Source organism: Colobus angolensis, unplaced genomic scaffold (assembly GCF_000951035.1).
Source record: "Colobus angolensis palliatus isolate OR3802 unplaced genomic scaffold, Cang.pa_1.0 Scaffold217, whole genome shotgun sequence".
Taxonomy (NCBI): domain Eukaryota; kingdom Metazoa; phylum Chordata; class Mammalia; order Primates; family Cercopithecidae; genus Colobus; species Colobus angolensis.
The window spans coordinates 2603610-2623054 of record NW_012115344.1 but is presented as its reverse complement, the minus strand read 5'-3'; the positions used below and the strand labels follow the sequence as shown (position 1 = coordinate 2623054).

Below are 19445 nucleotides of genomic sequence, written 5' to 3'. Positions count from 1 at the left end.
AATAAAATAAAATAAAATAAAACCTAGAATGCAGAGGTGCCAAAAAGAAGCTGAGAATCTCTCATGGCTGAAAATAAAGGTGATGAAGAAAGGGAAAATTCACCACCTGTGACAGCATTAGCTCAGCTGTCCATGTGTCCAGGTTTTTATATTTCAAGATGACAATATTGTCACCTCAGATTTCATCCTAGACTCTGAAATATAAAAACTCGAACACATAGATTAGACTTGAGTACGTATATATCTAAGAAATTAGAAGTGATCTAGTTCTCTCCGAGTAGCCTAAAAATTATTTTTTCAAAGTCAACCCAAAATTTGTTCGAGTGTAGTTCTTTGAAATGGGGATGCTGGAAGTATTTGGTCCACATTCCAGCTCTGTTATTTTCTAGTTGCCTCCTCTGTTTGTGTTTTTACTTAAAAAGGAGAATAGTACTACTGATTGCACCTAATGTTTTTGTGACAATTAAACTTTAAAATGTGTAGGAAGTTCTTATATTGGTGCTTGGCTCATAGTAATTTATTAATGAATGTTATAAATTAATTTTTAAATGGAAGGAATAAAGGAATTGATCAATCATGAACAAATAAGGGAAGAGAAATCATATACTCTCTTGTCTAAGTGCTACTGCCATTTGGCTTGGAACTTTGGAAAGGAGAAGCCAGTGTTCTGACTCAACATGGGTTCTACCAGATTCTTCCCCACTTCTGGACCATGGGTCTTGCACAAAGAATGCAAGGTGTCAGAATTTCAGTTTCACAATCTGTCAAATAGCAATGTTTGAGGAGATATTATTTGAGACCACGTTTAATGCTAGAACTGGTTTAATATTTATAAGAAAGGTTTTTAAAAAATCTTTCATATGAAGTACCAGAAAATTCTTCATATACATTTATAACTTCTATTTTTCATAATAATTCATCTGTAAGTAGCTATAAAATTTTTGCTTCTCCCTACATCAACATATTGAACAACTCTGTGTAATTAAGATTATTACCATTTGAATCTATGCTTTCATTATTTTGAATTATTCATTCCAAACTGGAATCTTTCATTGGAGTTCAACTTTGATTTCAGTGAGATTTTCATTGCTCATGGAACAGTTGTCAATACATCATTTCTGAGCCAAAGGCAAAATTTGAAATTCTGGCCTATCATTTCAGATTTCGTTTAATTTAAAAAAAGATTATTCACATATTCATTTAAGTTTAGTCTTATAATTTATACCTTGCTTTTTCCTCTAACATATTATGATTTTATTTTAAAATGTTTGTATGTACATATTTGGCAAGTACTCTCTCAACTTTTAAACAGTTTATATTCTGCATAATCAGAATTATATATGGAATGAAATATGGCAAAATGTTAACAGTGATTGCCTCTGGGTATTGTCATTCTAAGTGACATTTTCTTCCTGCTTCTTTTATGTTCTCTGTACTATTCACATTTTTTTTACAATGAATATGTATTATTTTTATAATTAGAAAAATAAAAAGCTTTTAAATATACACATAATTTAATTTTAGGCTGGGCATGGTGGCTCATGACTGTAATCCCAGCACTTTGGGAGGTTGAAGCAGGTGGATCACGTAGGCCAGGAGTTTGAGGCCAGCCTGGCCAATATGGTGAAACCCTTTCTTTACTAAAAATACAAAAATTAGCTGGGCATGGTGGTGCATGCTTGTAACCCTAGCTACTTGGGAGGCTGAAGTATAAGAATTGCTTGAACCTGCAAGGTAGAAGTTGGAGTGAGCTGAGATTGCACCACTGCACTCTAGAGTGAGACCTTCTCTCAAAATACGTATTTTTTCTTTTCTTTTTTTTTTTTTTTTGAGACGGAGTCTCGCTCTGTCGCCCGGGCTGGAGTGCAGTGGCCGGATCTCAGCTCACTGCAAGCTCCGACTCCCGGGTTCACGCCATTCTCCTGCCTCAGCCTCCCGAGTAGCTGGGACTACAGGCGCCCGCCATCTCGCCTGGCTAGATTTTTGTATTTTTTAGTAGAGACGGGGTTTCACCGTGTTAGCCAGGATGGTCTCGATCTCCTGACCTCGTGATCCGCCCGTCTCGGCCTCCCAAAGTGCTGGGATTACAGGCTTGAGCCACCGCGCCCGGCCCAAAATACATATTTTTTCTTTAAATTTAAAAATTATTGTCCATAATTCAAAGTCAGGTGTCATATATTTATTGAGATGAAATACGCTATAAAATTAAATATTTGAAATTATATAGTAGCTATCTTGGAACGAATATGGGAAGAAAGTAATTGTGTATCTCCTTTGTCCTAGTTTCTAAAAAGTTATGAAAACCTAAGAAACAATTACACATTAGATATAAATCACACTTTCTCATATTCCAAAATAAGTTCAATGAGTTGTAATGAACTTGGCCAGTTGAATAAAAAATTAATTATTGTATATGGTGCTGGTCATTGTGAATAATGAAGCAATGATTCAGACAAATCCTCCCTGCTTAAGAATTGAAGGGATGATAGAGCATTTATTAGGGGATAGGGTAGCATAATAACGGAGCTGAAAAATACAGGTTCTCAATTTTCATGTTAGTCAAATTGAATTCCTACAAAAGTACTTGAAGAGAAAGTAATGTTGAATAACAGTTAAGCTTCCTCTTACGGGAAGCTATTAAATGGATTGATGAGCATTACTTACCTCCCTAGAAATACATTTTGTAGCATTATGATACTATTAATAGTCAAAAAATTCAGATATGAGATGAGCTTTAGAGGAGCACTTGTGATGATTTCCATATATCTTAATATTTCTCTTACAATCAAAAGGAAATAATAATTGCCTCATAAAGAGCACAACCATAAACATTTAATGGATATAGTTCTTGAAGAAAGCCATGTAATTTCAACCCTTCTATTATGCACCTTATAAAATGGGATATTAAAATTTTCAACTCTCTCAATACATGAGAATACTAAGACACTAGTAAAAGTAATTTGAAATCACTTGTGAAAACTTAAGGTTAAAAATACATATCCTCGATAAATGAGTGTAAGTGAATTCTCATTTGGTGATATCATAAAATGTCTGACTTTTAAAATCTTAATTTCTTAATTTAGTATAAACTACCTATTGCGTTTCTCAGTCAAGAATAAAGTTAAAATTACGAGTTTCTCACTCTATTCCCTGTGTGAAATACAAAAATATGGCAAAACAGTGTCAGATACATCATCTGGTATCAAGCTGTTAACTAATCTCATATGATCCTATACCTTAATTTCCAGCATAAATATGTGTGAACAAGAAAATGTTACTGATGTTAAGAAAATAAAGTTTAAAGTGTCTGTCTTGAAAAATAATTACTGAGGTTACCAAGTGGCTGGTCACCAGCTAAGTGAGGGCATGTTCAAGTCAAACACAGCTCAAAGGTGTACTCTCCCTCCAATGGATGGCTCAATCATCACGTAAGCGTAGATTTTTTTGGACCTTAGATTAAAGGTAGACTTCAGGATACCAACTGTCTCGGCATAGATTTCAGAACAAGATGATTTATAAGAGACAGTAAAATTTTGTTTTTTTCATGGACTCTGTACATAGTTTCTTCCCTTTAACACTAGAGTTAATTTTCAGAAAAGCCTTGGAATCGTACTGTTTATGCAGCAGACGATCATTTCCCATGTGGCACTGAAATGTGAAAAAAAATCAGCTTTTAGCAAAGATAAAGAGGAAATCATCTAAAGAAAGGTAAGATTTTTGGAAAGCAAAGAATAACATAAGCTAACTTCTAAGTTATTAATAACACAATGATCCTGAGTAATATGTAATAGTGTACCTTAGTTTTTAGTTCAAAAAGGGAGGCAGTAGAACTCAGAAATAGGGTGCATACATTCATAATATGAATATCGTTAAAAACTACCCAGAGGCCAGGCGTGTTGGTTCATGCCTGTAATCCCACCATTTTGGGAGGCCGAGGTGGGTGGATCTCTTGAAGCCAGGAGTTGGAAACCAGCCTGTCCAACATGGTGAAACCCCATCTCTACTAAAATTACAGAAAAAAAAAAAAAAATTAGCTGGGCGTGGCAGTGCACACCTGTAATCCCAGCTACTCAGGAGGCTGAGGCATGAGAATCACTTGAAATCTGGAGGTGGATGTTGCAGTGAGCCCAGGTCCCACCACTGCACTCCAGTCTGGGTGACACAGCAAGACCCTATCTCAAAAAAGAAAATAAAAAGAAGAGAGAGGAGAGGGAGAGGGGGAGAGAGGAGAAGGAGAGAGGATAGGTAAAGGGAAGAGGGAGAGGGAGAGGAGAAAAGCTCCCCAGAGTCGTATACAAAATGCCATTACCAACACGCTAAAAATATCCTGATCAAATGCCTTTATCTTATCTTATTAGCAATAAACAAATCATAATTACATTCTGGTGTCCAGGACTAATAAATTTTTACTAACCATTTTGTTGTTTGAGTTTCATTCTTCAATATATATGAGACTGACCAAACATGACATTTAAAAAGAAAAGAATTAAAAATAGAATTTAGAAAGATAAATTTATTAATATATAAAAAATTTCTTCAAAGAGAAATTGAATATGTACCATATATTGAGGGAAAAATCCTTGAAACCTTAGTCCTTACAGTCTTAGAAATAATTTGAACGACTTTATTAAATCATGCAAGCCAGAGAAACTCTTTGGGACACAATAAAACCCTTGTGTAAAGTATCAGATACCTGAACTCAATTTATAATTCAGACTTTTTGAATAATATTCTTTTCAAACAATCCATCACTTTAATTGGAATTCTGAAGTTATAATGAACTATTAGTTTCTTAGAGAAAGAAAAAAAAAGTGAGTATTCAATCCCTGAGTCTTAAAGTTGGCAGCTAATAATTTTTCAAACCTTAATAAATTCTAGAAGCACAAAAACAGTCGTACCAGTCTTAGTCCTAAATATACTAAATTATCATTACACATTTACTGATAGAATTGATTATTGTCTAAATTTGTGAACAATCAAAGTAAGTGTTTTAAATCCTGCTAATTAAAAAAATGTTTTTACATAATATTTTATTATGAGAGACCTTGTCTGCTACTTTAAGGTATTTTGACTTTATTCCATAGATGATATAGAGCCCATAATATAGAGTGTGTTTTAGAAAAACAGGGAGGAAAAAGGCCACCAGCTGGGAGGTTCTAGTAGTAGACTGTGAAATGGAAAATGAAGATCTAGGCCAATGGATGAGAAATGGGAACGAAGATACAGTTCCCACAGAAATTAATTGAATGTAGAAGATGGGGAAAGTTCCGGGATAGTGCTGAGCTGATGGCTTTGGATTACTTTATTTTGAAATAATAATTCACCCTTTCTTTTAACCTCTTGATTTTAATAGTGTTGAAGAGTACAGAGCAATTATTTTATAGAATCTTCCTTGATTCCACAAAAATCTCCCAGTTTGATTTGTCTGATTTTCCTCATGATTAGATTGAGGTTATGTATCCTTGACAAGAATCCCACAGTAAACCTTTCATCAAGAGGTTTCAACAAAGAGAAAAACTACACTGTACCATAAACATTTATAAATCTGCACTTAAAAACACAATTTGTGCTTTCTGGGTTTGTGGGTTTTTTTTGATGTTGAGAATGCTGACTTTTTTTAAATGAAGTTTTTTTGTTTCTGTTTGTTTATTTGTTTGTTTTATTTGAGCCGGAGTCTCGCTCTGTCGTCCAGGCTGGAGTGCAGTGGCACCATCTGGGCTCACTGCAGCCTCCGCCTCCCAGATTCAAGTGATTCACCTACCTCAGCATTCCAAGTAGCTGGGATTACAGGTGTGCACCACCACGCCCAGCTAATTTTTGTATTTTCAGTAGAGACTGGGTTTCACCATGTTGGCGAGGCTGGTCTCGACTACTGACCTCAAGCGATCTGCCTGCTTCAGCCTCCCAAAGTGCTTGGATTACAGGCGTGAGCCACCGCAACAGGCATAAAAGAAAGTTAACAACATTCCATTTTTAAAGCAGCAAAAAGGAGAAGAAAAAAATGGTAAAAAATAGTTACAGAGAATATAGAATGCAATGAAAGTCATAAGTAAGCAATAATCAAAATTAATAACATTAGATAAGGAAAATATTTTTCAAGCAGAAATGATATGAGATGAATTTATTAATAAAGCAACTCTTCAACTGACTTTGAAGGATGGTTGAGATTTCAACTGAAAGTATGTGGAAGGATACTCCAGATGAAGAGAAAAGTGAAAGAACAATAGAGTGAAGGCAAAAATGGAAAGGCTGTGTTTGTTCAATGGTGAATGATGCAATTACCCTATTATACAGTATGTGTCTACACTAATGCTGGTGACAGAAATGTCCTGGACAACCATGCTGGAGCCATATCTTCAAAGAGCTGAAAGACCATGCAAAAAGGAAGGACTTCATTTGAAAGGCTACAACATCTCATTGAGCAGTTCTAGGAAGGTCCAGTGAGTCAGAGTTCTTAAGCAATACACGGCACAGACAGAAAGAAAGGAGAACAATGCTTCTGCATAGTTTGTTTCTGTTGTGTTGTTTGTTTTGTTTTGTCTTTCCAATAATTCTACTGTTACATTACTACTTTTCATTTTGTCCTTCTCTTAAAGAGTGTAATAAAGCTAAAAATTTGAAATCCGTGGTTTGGTAATAGAAAAACAAAATGGAAATGCTAAGGTTCTTCAAGAAAGAGTTAGAAGTTTTTTCCTGTTAATGGACAATAAGAAAATATGAGAAAATAAGCCATGGAGAGAGCTGTTGGTAAAGGGTAGCTTAGGGGTTGCAAGCAAACCAGGGTGCCTGGTCCAGAAGTGACAGGGGCAGAGTCAAGAACAAAGAACAAGGGAGGACAGAGGTCTTGGAGAGGTGCCAGGATCCTGAAAACCAGAAGGATTCAAGTACATGTTCATGAATCTCAGAAATGGCAGTTGATTTTACAACAATTTCAGATCAGATTATTTATATTACCTATAAATGTGGAAAGACTAGAGAAGCAAATTAGGTAACAAACCAAAACTAACAAATATATAGAGGACAGAAAAAGGAAGAAATGTCACACAAACGGTTATAAAACAAACAGAAAAGAGGAAATACATCTGGATTTGTGTTATTCTCAATCTGGGAAATAAGAAGACAGGAAATTTGGTTTTCTTAATTCCTTTAAAGGAAATAAAATACTTGGAGAAAACATAAATTATTTTATCTTTTAAAAAAACTTTTTTAATGTTAAAAACTTTTCTCTGGAGCCTTGATTAATTATAAAATAGCTTTCTCTTTCTTAAAATTTCCTCTGATTTTTCTTTGTCTTATATTAATATATTAGAACATTTAATTATTTCCGTGACTTTCTTGGCATTGTTATTATTCTCTTTTTCATAGCATGTTTCTGAATAATAAGTTCCCCTTATTCCTTGTATAATTTATTTATGGAATGAGGAAAAGTAGAAAAAGGACAGTAAAAACTGCATTCCACATTCTTTGTCCTATTTCACCCATTTTTTTTTTTTGTACTGATCTCAATTTAAATACAAGACTTTATGTCTTCAACATGAATGGCAACATAAACATAAAATAATTTAGCAGAGCACTTAAGCAAATTTATCACTGCATAGACTACAGCAAATAGAACCAATTTTTTCAAAGGACACAACCCACATATGAAAGTTATTTTATGCAGTTTGGAAATTGCTACCATTTTGTAGACTTGAAAATACAACTATATGCTTTTGGTTGCATTCTTGTACCTCAGACAAAAATACACTATATTTGAACATCCTTTTCCAAATAAGATGGTTATATTTTCCAATTGGCATATCTAAGTTACGCTAAGAAATCGGAGTCCAAAATCAATGTGGGCAGATGAGAAATAATAGTGTCTCCAAAATAGTTCTGTGTTGTCTACAAGGTGTGAGTTTTTCTCTCATCAAGTATGAATAGAAATATAACTTGAAGACATAGCAGAATACCACTTTCATATCCACCTAAAAATACTAATTATAAAACAAAACAACTGAAGCAATAAAAAGGTATATATCAAATATTTTTACATAATAGTGACATTATAGCTCAAGTGGCCAAAATAACATGAGTTCTTTGAATAAATAGAAATTATGGGTGTGAGGAGCCATCTAAAATTTTACTAACAATCTTCAGGGAGAAAAGTAGCATATGCTTACTTGTGCTTTATTGTGATTTAAAAAAATAATTTTCCTATTGTAACACTTTTTTCTTTTCACTCAAAAAAGTTTAATGTACTTGAGGAATACCAACAAGAGAGCAAAAGAGATCGTAAGAAACTTGAAAACTTCCAGTTTAAACATTATGGTGTATTGTGAATATTTCCCCTTTTTATTCTTGGAAATCATCCCAACACACAGACAATGAGGAAATATTATGGAAATATCCTATTTAGAGGAAATAGGAAACAGTGAAATTCTAGACCCAAATTCAATGAACTGTTTCCTAAAACAGTGATAATAGAGTGTAAGGGTGTACAGGAGGAAACAGAGAAAAGACACTTTGAAGAAACAGTCCAGAAGCTGCAGATTTTAAAAAACAGCCAGCAAACATACTTCCTATAAGGCTAAGGGCACATTATAGATATGAGGCAACAATTTGAGGGAGAAGCATCTATGGAAGCAGTCTGGTTCTAAAAAGTAGACAAAGTGAGGTTAAATGAAGAACTATACAGAAAAATCATATTACAGAAAGTAGTCTACATCTGTGGAAGCAGAGAAGTACAGTCTTTCATGGTAAAATAACAACAACAATAACAAAACAGAACAATAAAACCCGCTCTATTTCCACTGGCTGAACTGAAAAAACTCACTTTTCTCAATGACACATAAGAAAAACTGAGGCCGGGTGTGGTGTCTCATGCCTGTAGTCCCAGCACTTTGGGAGGCCGAGGCGGGCAGATCACCTGAGGTCGGGAGTTCGAGACCAGCCTGACCAACGTGGAGAAACCCCATCTCTACTAAAAATACAAAATTAGCTGGGTGTGGTAGCACACGCCTGTAATCCCAGCTACTCAGGAGGCTGAGGCAGGAGAATTGCTTGAACCTGGGAGGCAGAGGTTGCAGTGAGCGGAGGTCGCACCATTGCACTCCAGCCTGGGCAACAAGAGTGAAACTCTGTCTTGAAAGGAGAGGAGACGAGAGGAGGAAAACTTGAACAAGCATAGAATCTATATAAAGATACTAAAAGAGAAAAAGTGAGAAAGGGAAGGAGAGAGGGAGGGAAGGAAGGAAGGAAGGGAGGGAGGAAGAAAGCAAGGAAGGGAGGGAGGAAAAGAGGAAAGGAGAAAACCAAAGGAGATGGGGAGCAAAAACTAAAAACATGTTACCATAAACAAAGTTGAAAATTGTAACCAAACATTTCACCGTGAATTTTTAATGTAATGAATAGAAATCACCTTTTGAAAGCAATTATATAGTGCAGATATGCAAGAAGTTAGAGAGAGGTGAGTGAATTAAGAACAAGAGATGAATTTTAAATTGCAAGTGCTCAACCAAATGGTACAATGAGAAAAAGTAAAAGTACTATGAAAATGAAAGAGATTGGAAGTAATACAGAGGAAGAGAGACTCCTGGAAGCACAAAATGGTAGCAAAAGTTAAAGTGAAAATGCAAACTAAGTAAATTAGATATTAATAGAGTCAAAAGGGATTAGAGAGAAATTGTAGAGTGCACTTCAGACTAAAGATATCCAAAATACATAAAAAAGGAATCCCTGAAAAATAAACCGTAAACTTATATATAAGTTAAGAAATTCTTCATGAAATAAAAGAAGAGTTGAATCTATATTTTGGGAAAAAGACAAAAACAAAAATAAGAAAGCATGTCCCTGGGAAAAATAATCCAGAATAGTCAGCACTAAAATAGTCTAGTAAAGTCACTAAACTAAACTGCATTTATCGCAGAATCCTTTAGTCAGCTAAGCAAATACAAATTCTGTAAATTCTGCAATGCTAGAGACAGAAGGGCAATAGCAATACTGTCCTCAGACAAACTCTACCTTCAGTGTAAGACAAGAGACAAACTCTTTTAAACATCCAGGAATTCAGAAACATTGCTTCCAAGGGACCTTCCTCAGGAATGATTAGAAATGACCTTCAGCCAACCAAGGGATTATTAAAATCACAACAACAAAGGAAACTGTCAACAACGTAAGCCCTGTTAGTAGATCCTCACCCAGTGGAGCCTTCAGAGGATCTTAGTTCCGGACAGCTTGACTGCATCCTCTTGACAAAGCCTGCTCCAGAACCTCCCAGCTAAACCTCTCCTAGATTCCTAAATCATAGAAACTGATATAACCATTATTTATTAAGTTGCTAAAAGTTAGAGAAACTTGCTATGCAACAACAGACAACTAAGACAATGCTTTTAAAAACTATTGAATTTGGGCCGGGTGCGGTGGCTCACGCCTGTAATCCCAGCACTTTGGGAGGCCAAAGTGGGCTGATCACTTGAGGTTATTGAGACCAGCCTGGCCAACATGGTAAAACCCCGTCTCCATTAAAAGTACAAAAATTAGCCGGGCATGATGGTACATGTCTGTAATACCAGCTGCTCCAGAGGTTGAGGCACAAGAATTGCTTTAGCCTGGGAGGCAGAGGTTGCTATGAGCCAAGTTCATGCCACTGCACTCCAGCCTGGGTGATAGAGTGAGACTCTGTCTCAAAACAAAACAAAACAGGCTGGGCACGGTGGCTCAAGCCTGTAATCCCAGCACTTTGGGAGGCCGAGACGGGCGGATTACGAGGTCAGGAGATCGAGACCATCCTAACACAGTGAAACCCCGTTTCTACTAAAAAATACAAAACAAAAAACAAAACCAAAAAAAAAAAACACTAGCCGGGTGAGGAGGCGGGCGCCTGTAGTCCCAGCTACTCTGGAGGCTGAGGCAGGAGAATGGCGTAAACCCAGGAGATGGAGCTTGCAGTGAGCCGAGATCCAGCCACTGCACTCCAGCCTGGGTGACAGAGCGAGAAGAAAGTTGTTTTCCACCAGGAAAGAAGTATAGTGAGAAGTGTAGTGAGAAGAGCTTCTAGCAAACCATTTGGGGTTGATATAGGTTCCCTGGATTTCCAGAACTCCCAACACTTGTGCTTGATCCAGGTTTGGAAATTACTAAAAGCAAGAGACTGTTGCTGTACTGCTGCTCTGAGGGCAGGATGGTGATAGCTACTCTGGGAATGGCTTGTATGCCCATAGTTTGTCTGGAAAAAGATAAATGGAGATAAAGGAAGGTTTATCTTCAGATAGATGTGGACAAGGTAGGAGAAACACCCAGCCAAGAGATATCTCAGTGCCATTTTCATGATGAGAGACATATGAATGAGCCATAGAACTCAACAGTAAGAATCTATATGCGTTAGACAACCACAGCTATGATCGTAGAGAAGAGAGAATATTTGACTCATTAAGAAACTGCAGGAGAGACATTCCCAGCGAATAAGGGATTTCCAAAAACTCAGAAATTTGCTGCAAGAAAAAGAGGCAACTTTTAATCTGATGTGGCCAAGATAAAATAATAGCTTCACTCCTTCCCTTTAAGCCATGAAACCATAGTTGGAAGACTGGGAGTTGAGAGCAAAGTACAGACTAAGAAAACCAGGGAAGCAGCTGGCCACAGCACCCCTTTCACACCAAGCAGAGTAAAACTATGGAAGGGAGAAGCTTTAACATTAGTAAGTTGCAGCATTTTGATTATTACATGGAAACGTAATTAATTAATTAACGGGACCTTGTATTTTATCTAAAGGTTACATGCTTAAAATTTTAAAAGCTCTGTAATTGTAACCCAGACCTTCAAACCTTGAACTGTTACTGGTAACACTACTAGAGTATATTAACTCCTGCCTCACCAGTTATATAAGAAACCAGCTTCCAGAACCAAACTGTCATATGGCTAAGCATACAATACTTGTTCCACCATGATCTCATCCAGGCTGCCCTGTAGAATATATTTATAAGCCATTTTTAAAACAACGAATAAGCCTTGATTGGAATGGAGCTAAAAATTAAGAACCTTAATGTATTTTGTGGACATTACAATATACTGTTAAATAAAAGCAGCTCTCATTTTTCTTATTTTAATCCTAACATCAGTTATTGGTTCTAAAAGAACTTGCAATTCTTTAATTACAAAAAACAAATAAAAATGAAACAAACAAAGATTTGACAACATTACCTTTGAATATGATACTCTGGATTACAGAGATGTAGTCTTCAGGTTCCTGCTCAGTTGAGATCTCCCATCTGCTTTGAGAGATATTTAATAATTCATAAAGCTGATGTGAATTCATCACTCCACAAAGCAAAGTAACTACACTTTCTGGTGAATGAAGTATCTTTTCCAGAAATTGACATTTCTTTGGAGTTAAGTCTTTAAGCAGGCTATTTGATAATATCAAAAGTTTACATTTGTAAGAGGTTAAGTTCAGCAACTCCAAATGCCGAAAAGAGAAATTCTCCAAACGATATAACAGGATCGCTTCCCTTTGCACAACATGTAAAAATACTTCTGTCAAGTACACAGCCCATTCCTCAGCATCCTCTTCATATATCATTATGATGTCTTTTGTATTTCCTGAAAAAGAAAAAATATTTTCTTATATTTGCAATGCTATCAGCAGGTTATTATTTTTCAAAAATTTTAATATGCTTACTAGGCAATATATTAAGTTGCTGATACCAGAGAAAAACTATATGAAAGTCCTTCATAGTATTAAAAAACCATAATTAAATAAAACTAGAATTCAAAGATAAGTTGATTTAAATTTTAAAAAGAATGATAAGAAAAAGTATAATAAATAAGAAAACAAGTTGAGAGCCAAAACAATACCATTACCCAGATAAGAAATAAATTAGAAAAAGAAATGAGTAGATTAGACATAGATAATGTTATAGATAATATTTTAACTTCTGGCCCAAAAGAAAAGCTTGATATTGTCATAGTAATTCAAAAAAATAAATAAATAAAGGAGGAGAACAAGGCTAACACAACTGTTGAAAATACGATACATTTAGTTGAGAGTTAAAAACAGAAAAGATTCAGTATAAGGATGATCCAAAAACCTGAAGTAGAAGAGAATAATATACACATTAGAATGTTGTAAAACATATAATTTTTAATAATTTTAACAATCCTTGTAATAAGAAAGATAAAGGAGCCAGCTTTATCAATCAGTGTGAAACAATCAGGCTCCAACTAAAACTGTTAAAGAAAACAGATTTTGCTGGGCGCGGTGGCTCACAACTGTAATCCCAGCATTTTGGGAGGCTGAGGCGGGCGGATCACGAGGTCAGGATATCGAGACTATCCTGGCTAACACAGTGAAACCCCTTCTCTACTAAAAAGACAAAAAACTAGCTGGGCGTGGTGGTGGGCACCTGTAGTCCCAGCTACTTGGGAGGCTGAGACAGGAGAATGGCTTGAACCCAGGAGGCGGAGCTTGCAGTGAGCGGAGATCGTGACACTGCACTCCAGCCTGGGCAACAGAGCTAGACTCTGTCTCAAAAAAAATAAATAAATAAAAAAGAAAAGAAATCATGATTACATTGTCCTTGACTCAATGATAATTAAAAAATTTCTTCATATATCCAGGAAGGAAAACCAAGTCACCATGATAAGAAAAATGTGAGGTTGGTGTTGATTTCTTCAGAGCAATTTCCAGACGAATTATAGGAAAATTTTTGTAAAACTAATTTTTACAGTATATTCATACTATAAAATATTGCATAACAATGAAAAAGAATGTAACAATGCTACATGCAACATGGATGAATCTAAAGACATAACATTGAGTGAAATAAGAAAGGGTATATATTGCATAATTGTATTTATATAAAGTTCCAAAGCAGAAAACTTGATTCACGATGATACAGATCTGAATATTTTAGGGCAGATTTAACAAATTAGGGTAGGCATGAGAGAGCCTGCTGGAGTTCTGGATATGGTCTATATCTTGATCTAGGTGGTAGATATTTATGGAGATATACATATATATAACATATATATGTGTAAATTCACTCATCTACATATCTTAGATATAAGTTATACTGCAATAAACCTGTAAAAGCTAGATGACTTGGGGAGGGAAAGCCATAGGAAATAAGTAAAGCATTTGTAACATTATCACATGTATTTGAAAAATTAGAGAAAATATGCTAATAATGGAGGTTTCACAGGTCTTATAGGGCATTTACAAAAAGAATTAAAGAGTGGTACATTTCAATATTTTGCACAAAAAACAAAAAAATGAAGTAAATACTAATTCCAGAAGAAAGCCCCAAAATTTATGAAAGAAAGCAGGATAATTATAGATTATTTGGATCAATAGTGTGCATGTGTTTATAGTTATAATAATGTAAAAACTAATTAATTAATGACAAGTTGAGATTTAAATATTCTGGAGAATAAAGGAAGAGTAAGATAAACAAAAGTATAAAAATATCTATCTTATGTATTACAGGAAGACAATAGATAATAGCTAAAATTAGTAAATCAAGAAATCATAATATAAATGTATCTTTTTGAAACATGCAAAAGAATAAAAAAAGAAACTTTGAACAAATTATGGTTTTTAAGGTTCTTAGAAGGGTGGAATGGTATTTGGGGAAAGGGAAAGTAAAGCACTGTCGATTTTCACTATGTTTTATCATTGTTTTACATGAAAGTGTAACTGTAATCAAAATTTAAATAATAGAGGAAAATCCAGCCAAAAAATAGCCCAGAACCAAAGTAAAGTAAAAGGAAATGAACGCAACTTTGGAAAAAGAATAGGGTGAGTTGAATACATGTACATATAGAACAACAACTAAATGCTGAGGGCATTATGATCGCACAACAAAATGCACATGTTAACTCGATGAAATAAAAGTGATTACACAGCCAGAAAAACTGAGCATTTGGGGAGGAGAAAGTAAAACATACTAACCTCATGTTTAATACAATGTAATCTTTTAACACTGCCTAAATTGGAAACATTAATTTAAAATAATGACTTCATTCAATATTTCTGTATCATCATTTTTCCCAAGATAATAATAAATAATCTAAAAAGTACTCAAAGAAATTTTTATCTTAAAATTAGTATATCATTAGTTTTACTTTAAATTAACTTCATATTTAAAGATAGCATGTAAAGTCTAATCTCATTTTTAATAAAATAGTACCTCTATGCCTATCTACCTAAAATAATTCTATCATTAGCAACAATTGTTTTTGAGAGAGAGGACTTTGATACATGACTTTCTTTTTCTTCACTCTTCCATATTGCTTATATTTTAATAATAACCTTATTTTACAAAATACAATCATTTTTAAAGATCAGTTTTTACAGTACTATCATGAGTACAAAGAATGAAACACCAAACTCTTGTCATCTTCTTCCTCTGAAAACAGAGCATGTATTTTCTATACCACTGATGTGGCAATGAAAACCATAATGATTCTGAGATCTTTTGTATTTTATTAAATTATTGAGTTTATGTATTTCTGTCTTTTCTCGTGATATAAATATTATCTCTGAGGGCAGATGCTTTATTTTTCAATCCAAATTCCTACACAATGCCAAGCACAATTTCTTGAACAGATATTCAACATTTTTTTACATATTTATGTATGCAAATGAGAAAAAATCTGACAGAAAACATATGGGAATCACGTGTAAGTTGTATATGAATCATCAACATAGTTCTGTAACTCTGTGTGTAGTAGTGTAGTATCTCACCCAGCCTGGTTGCTAAATAAATAAATTGTTTAACAAACAGAAATATTATGCCATAATTCAGTATTTTTATGTTTGAGGAACGGTAGAAGGAGGGTTTTCTTCATATTGCATATAGCCAGAATAAGTTGGCCTACAGTTATAAAAATAAGAGGAGTATAAATAAAATTAATAATAATTAAAATTATCAAGTACTTAAATTAGGTCTCCATGTGTTTCACACATACTGTTTCATTTAATTCTCACAATTACACTACTAAGTAAGTATTAATGTTATCCTCATTTTACAGATGGGAAAACTGAAGTGGTATTAGAATCCGGACTCCACTGCGGGCAGTCTGCCCTATACCATATACTTCTTTTAACTTCTAACAGCAAAGGACACAATAATATTATTTAAAAGATTACGGTAGATTATTTGCAGGGATATGACTTAGATTAGTCAGTATCAAGCAGCCTGTGGGGTATTCTTAACTATGCACAGTATGTGAAGGCTTACTGGGAGTCTAGTTTCCTACCAAGGAGAAAGAGGAAACAGAACATATCATGCACTCCAAGAGTAATCTATGAAGAATTTACAGAATTTACTTTTTGACTCTATAATTTAAATCAAGAAAATTGTAGAATGAGCTATGAGTATATGTTAACGTAAAGAATTAATGCTCCCATGCTATTTGGCTGGGTATCACAATTGGCAGACAGCTATATGAAATCAAAACTAGAAACAATCATAACCTGTCTTTCAAAGCCCGAGAAAATTGCACAGGTAGTCTTTCTCAATACTCTAGATGCATTTTTACTTATGTTGAAAATTGAGCCTTTTTATTTGACTTATATTTTCTCAATATCCTCATTTGACATCAAATATCATTCCTTTCTTCTCTACAGATGAACTCATTTCAGTATTTTAATCTTTGGTTTTCTCAATTATTATTCACTGAGGCTTTCTATGTACCAGGCATGTTGCTAAGCAGTTGACATGTATAACCTCATTTAATCCTCACCAAACTGCATGGAGTTAGTCCTGTTAGTCTTATTTTACTGATGTTCTCATTGAGGTTCAGAGGGGTTAAGTTATTGATCAGAGCCACAAAGATAGTTGTTGATCTTTATGCTGACTTTCTTTCTTTTCATACGAAACTAAGTTGTGTTGAAATATAAAAGTTAATAAAAACTCTTTTAATAAGCCATGGTTTTCTTTTCCCTTTTTCTAGAAAAAAGGTTTGTACCTGAATAATATCTAGGACCACAGACCCAAAATAGTTCTTTATAAATTCTCAAAAGTAGCCCAGTGGCCTTGCACTGTACTTCATTTCATACACTTGAATTAAATCAACTCTAAGTAATTATCCCCCATTTAAGGAGGGTTACTGTCATTAAGATTGGTCAACTTTTATAGGCTTTGCAACGAAACAATAGATGATAAACTTGAAACATAGAAATACATAATTTCCATTCCTGGAAAGCTTCATCATAATAAAAAGACAATACTATTGAAGAGGGAATCAAGATCTGCAAATAAATTATTTTAAATGTACATCTTACAGTCTTGCATCATAAAGTGACAGCATTATATAATGGTTCACTAGGAACAAAATACAGCCAAATTAATTTTTATAAATTTACCATACTCTTTCAGATTCAATAATGCCTTATTTATCTTAAATATTCTATAACAAATGTTCAAACCTGAAAGAAATATTTATCAATAATTTATATCAATAATTGCTTTTCCACCAAAATCAGGTTACCAAAAGAATGAGACTAAACATATATATATTAAATTCTTCTTATTCCATATGCACAGCTTCAAATGGCAGATTTTCTTCTTTTTGAATAAGATCCAATCTCATACCCATGTTTTGATTGTGCATAATGGAAAAAGATTGCATAATGCATCATTTCAATATTACATTTTTCTAACTGGTAACCAAATGGCAGAATAAAATAAAGCAGAAAATTACCCAAAAAAATGAGTTACAGCCATAATGGATTCAGCAGTAACAACAAGAACATTAATCTTAATATAATCACACACACACACACATATATCATTACTTAAATTACACAGTAAGTATAACTCAATTGAGTTTACATTCCAACTTTGTACTGTTATTTCTAGTACAACATGGGAACAAAACTGGGGATTTTTCAAAGGTTTGAATGTAGTGAAACACACCATAACTAATATTTCCCCTCTGGGAAAGTGGCTAATTCCATTTATTCATAGTGGGACATTCATATATGAAGGGTTTCCTGTATAATCTGCATAAATCTGTGTAGTGGGTGCTATGAATGCACATCTCATATCTTCCTGGACCACCAGCTACTGCTTAGTGATCAGTTATTAAGCATATTGACCACTTCTGACCTCTGCTTTATTGCCTAAGGACTTCCTCTGCTGTTAAGAGTACTTCCTCAGTTTGTGCACCTGCCCAGCAGCTCATTAGTTCCAGGGATTTAGTGCACCAAGAATAGGGGGACAACCTCAGGCAGTGAGGATCAGAAGTAAATGTGTAAATAACTCAGCGTATCCAACCTGCAATGGGGCAATTCTGAGGTTTGTTTTACACAGTAATCAGAAAGTCCCAATGGTATTGAATTGTAACTCCTCACTGTGTTATTCTGCTTATTAATACACACATTGTCTTTTCTCCCTTTCTTATCTTTCTCCATTCTCTCACTAGAGCTTCATGGGCTCATCATCAAATACCTGTACTCAAGTCCATTTTTCCAAATCTTCTACAGGAGTCTTCTTCTATACACTTACATTATTTAACTTCGTTCTTTCTTTCAAATGCAGGAAGGTACTAACACATAATTTTAAGATTACGCTTTTCAGCTATGATGAAGAACAACCAGCAAAAATTTTTATGCAAATTCAGAATTTTCCACTTTTTTCTTCTAAGATGCAGATACTTTTATGTCTCATACAGCAACCATGGAAGGGATTTTTTTCTATATAAAAAAGCATGACATTAATTGTTACAGTATTATTTTGTGAAGTTTTCCTAACCCTGGATATATAAACTGAAAATGTTCTAATCCCATCTCTAATCACTTTTTATATCTAGTTGGGCCATTCATAAAATTGAATAAAACACAAGTACCTAATAGGGTTGCTGAAAGTACTAACTGAAAAAATTCATACAATGTGCTTATCACATGGCAAGGACAATAGAAGTCAGGAAATATTAGATCTTACCAGTAAGACTGTCTACATCTGAAAGCAGGAGGGCCATACTCAAAAGTTTCCCAAAAACCACAATAATAAGGTTTCCAAAGGTAAATATATATATATGCATAAAATAAGTGATTATTTCCTAAGTTTCTATATTGTCTATATTATTTATATACATTGGAATGGGAATTAAAAGAAAATTTTTTGAAAATATATTTTTTATCAAGATATAGATATCATGGTTGAGAACATCTTGCACCTTTTGATAATTTGTATTAAAAGAAGAGAAAATGTGAGTGACGATTTGGGAAAGTTATTGTGTTAGAAATGGCTTTTGGGAAGCAATTGCAGCAAATACAAAAAATGACAAATAGGGTCTAATTAAACTAAACAGCTTCTGCACCGCAAAAGAAACTAACAACAGAGTACAAAGACAACCATAAAGACACATGCACATAAATGTTCCCTGCAGCACAATTTATAATAGCAAAGACATGGAATCAACCTAAATACCATCAATGATAGACTGGATAAAGAAAATGT

At 34.4% G+C, this 19445-nt stretch overlaps 1 protein-coding gene across 3 annotated transcripts in view; it reads right to left on the bottom strand.

The window, feature by feature from the left end:
- BANK1 (B-cell scaffold protein with ankyrin repeats 1) overlaps nucleotides 1-19445 on the bottom strand; it is a 329903-nt gene that overhangs the window by 276911 nt on the left and 33547 nt on the right. For 2 of the 3 annotated variants that reach the window (XM_011943209.1, XM_011943210.1), the window contains exon 2: nucleotides 12181-12579. The exons of the other annotated variant lie outside the window; for it this stretch is intronic. In XM_011943209.1, the coding sequence (XP_011798599.1) occupies nucleotides 12181-12579 (399 nt within the window). The remainder of the gene's footprint in view (nucleotides 1-12180; nucleotides 12580-19445) is intronic. 3 annotated transcript variants of the gene reach the window in all.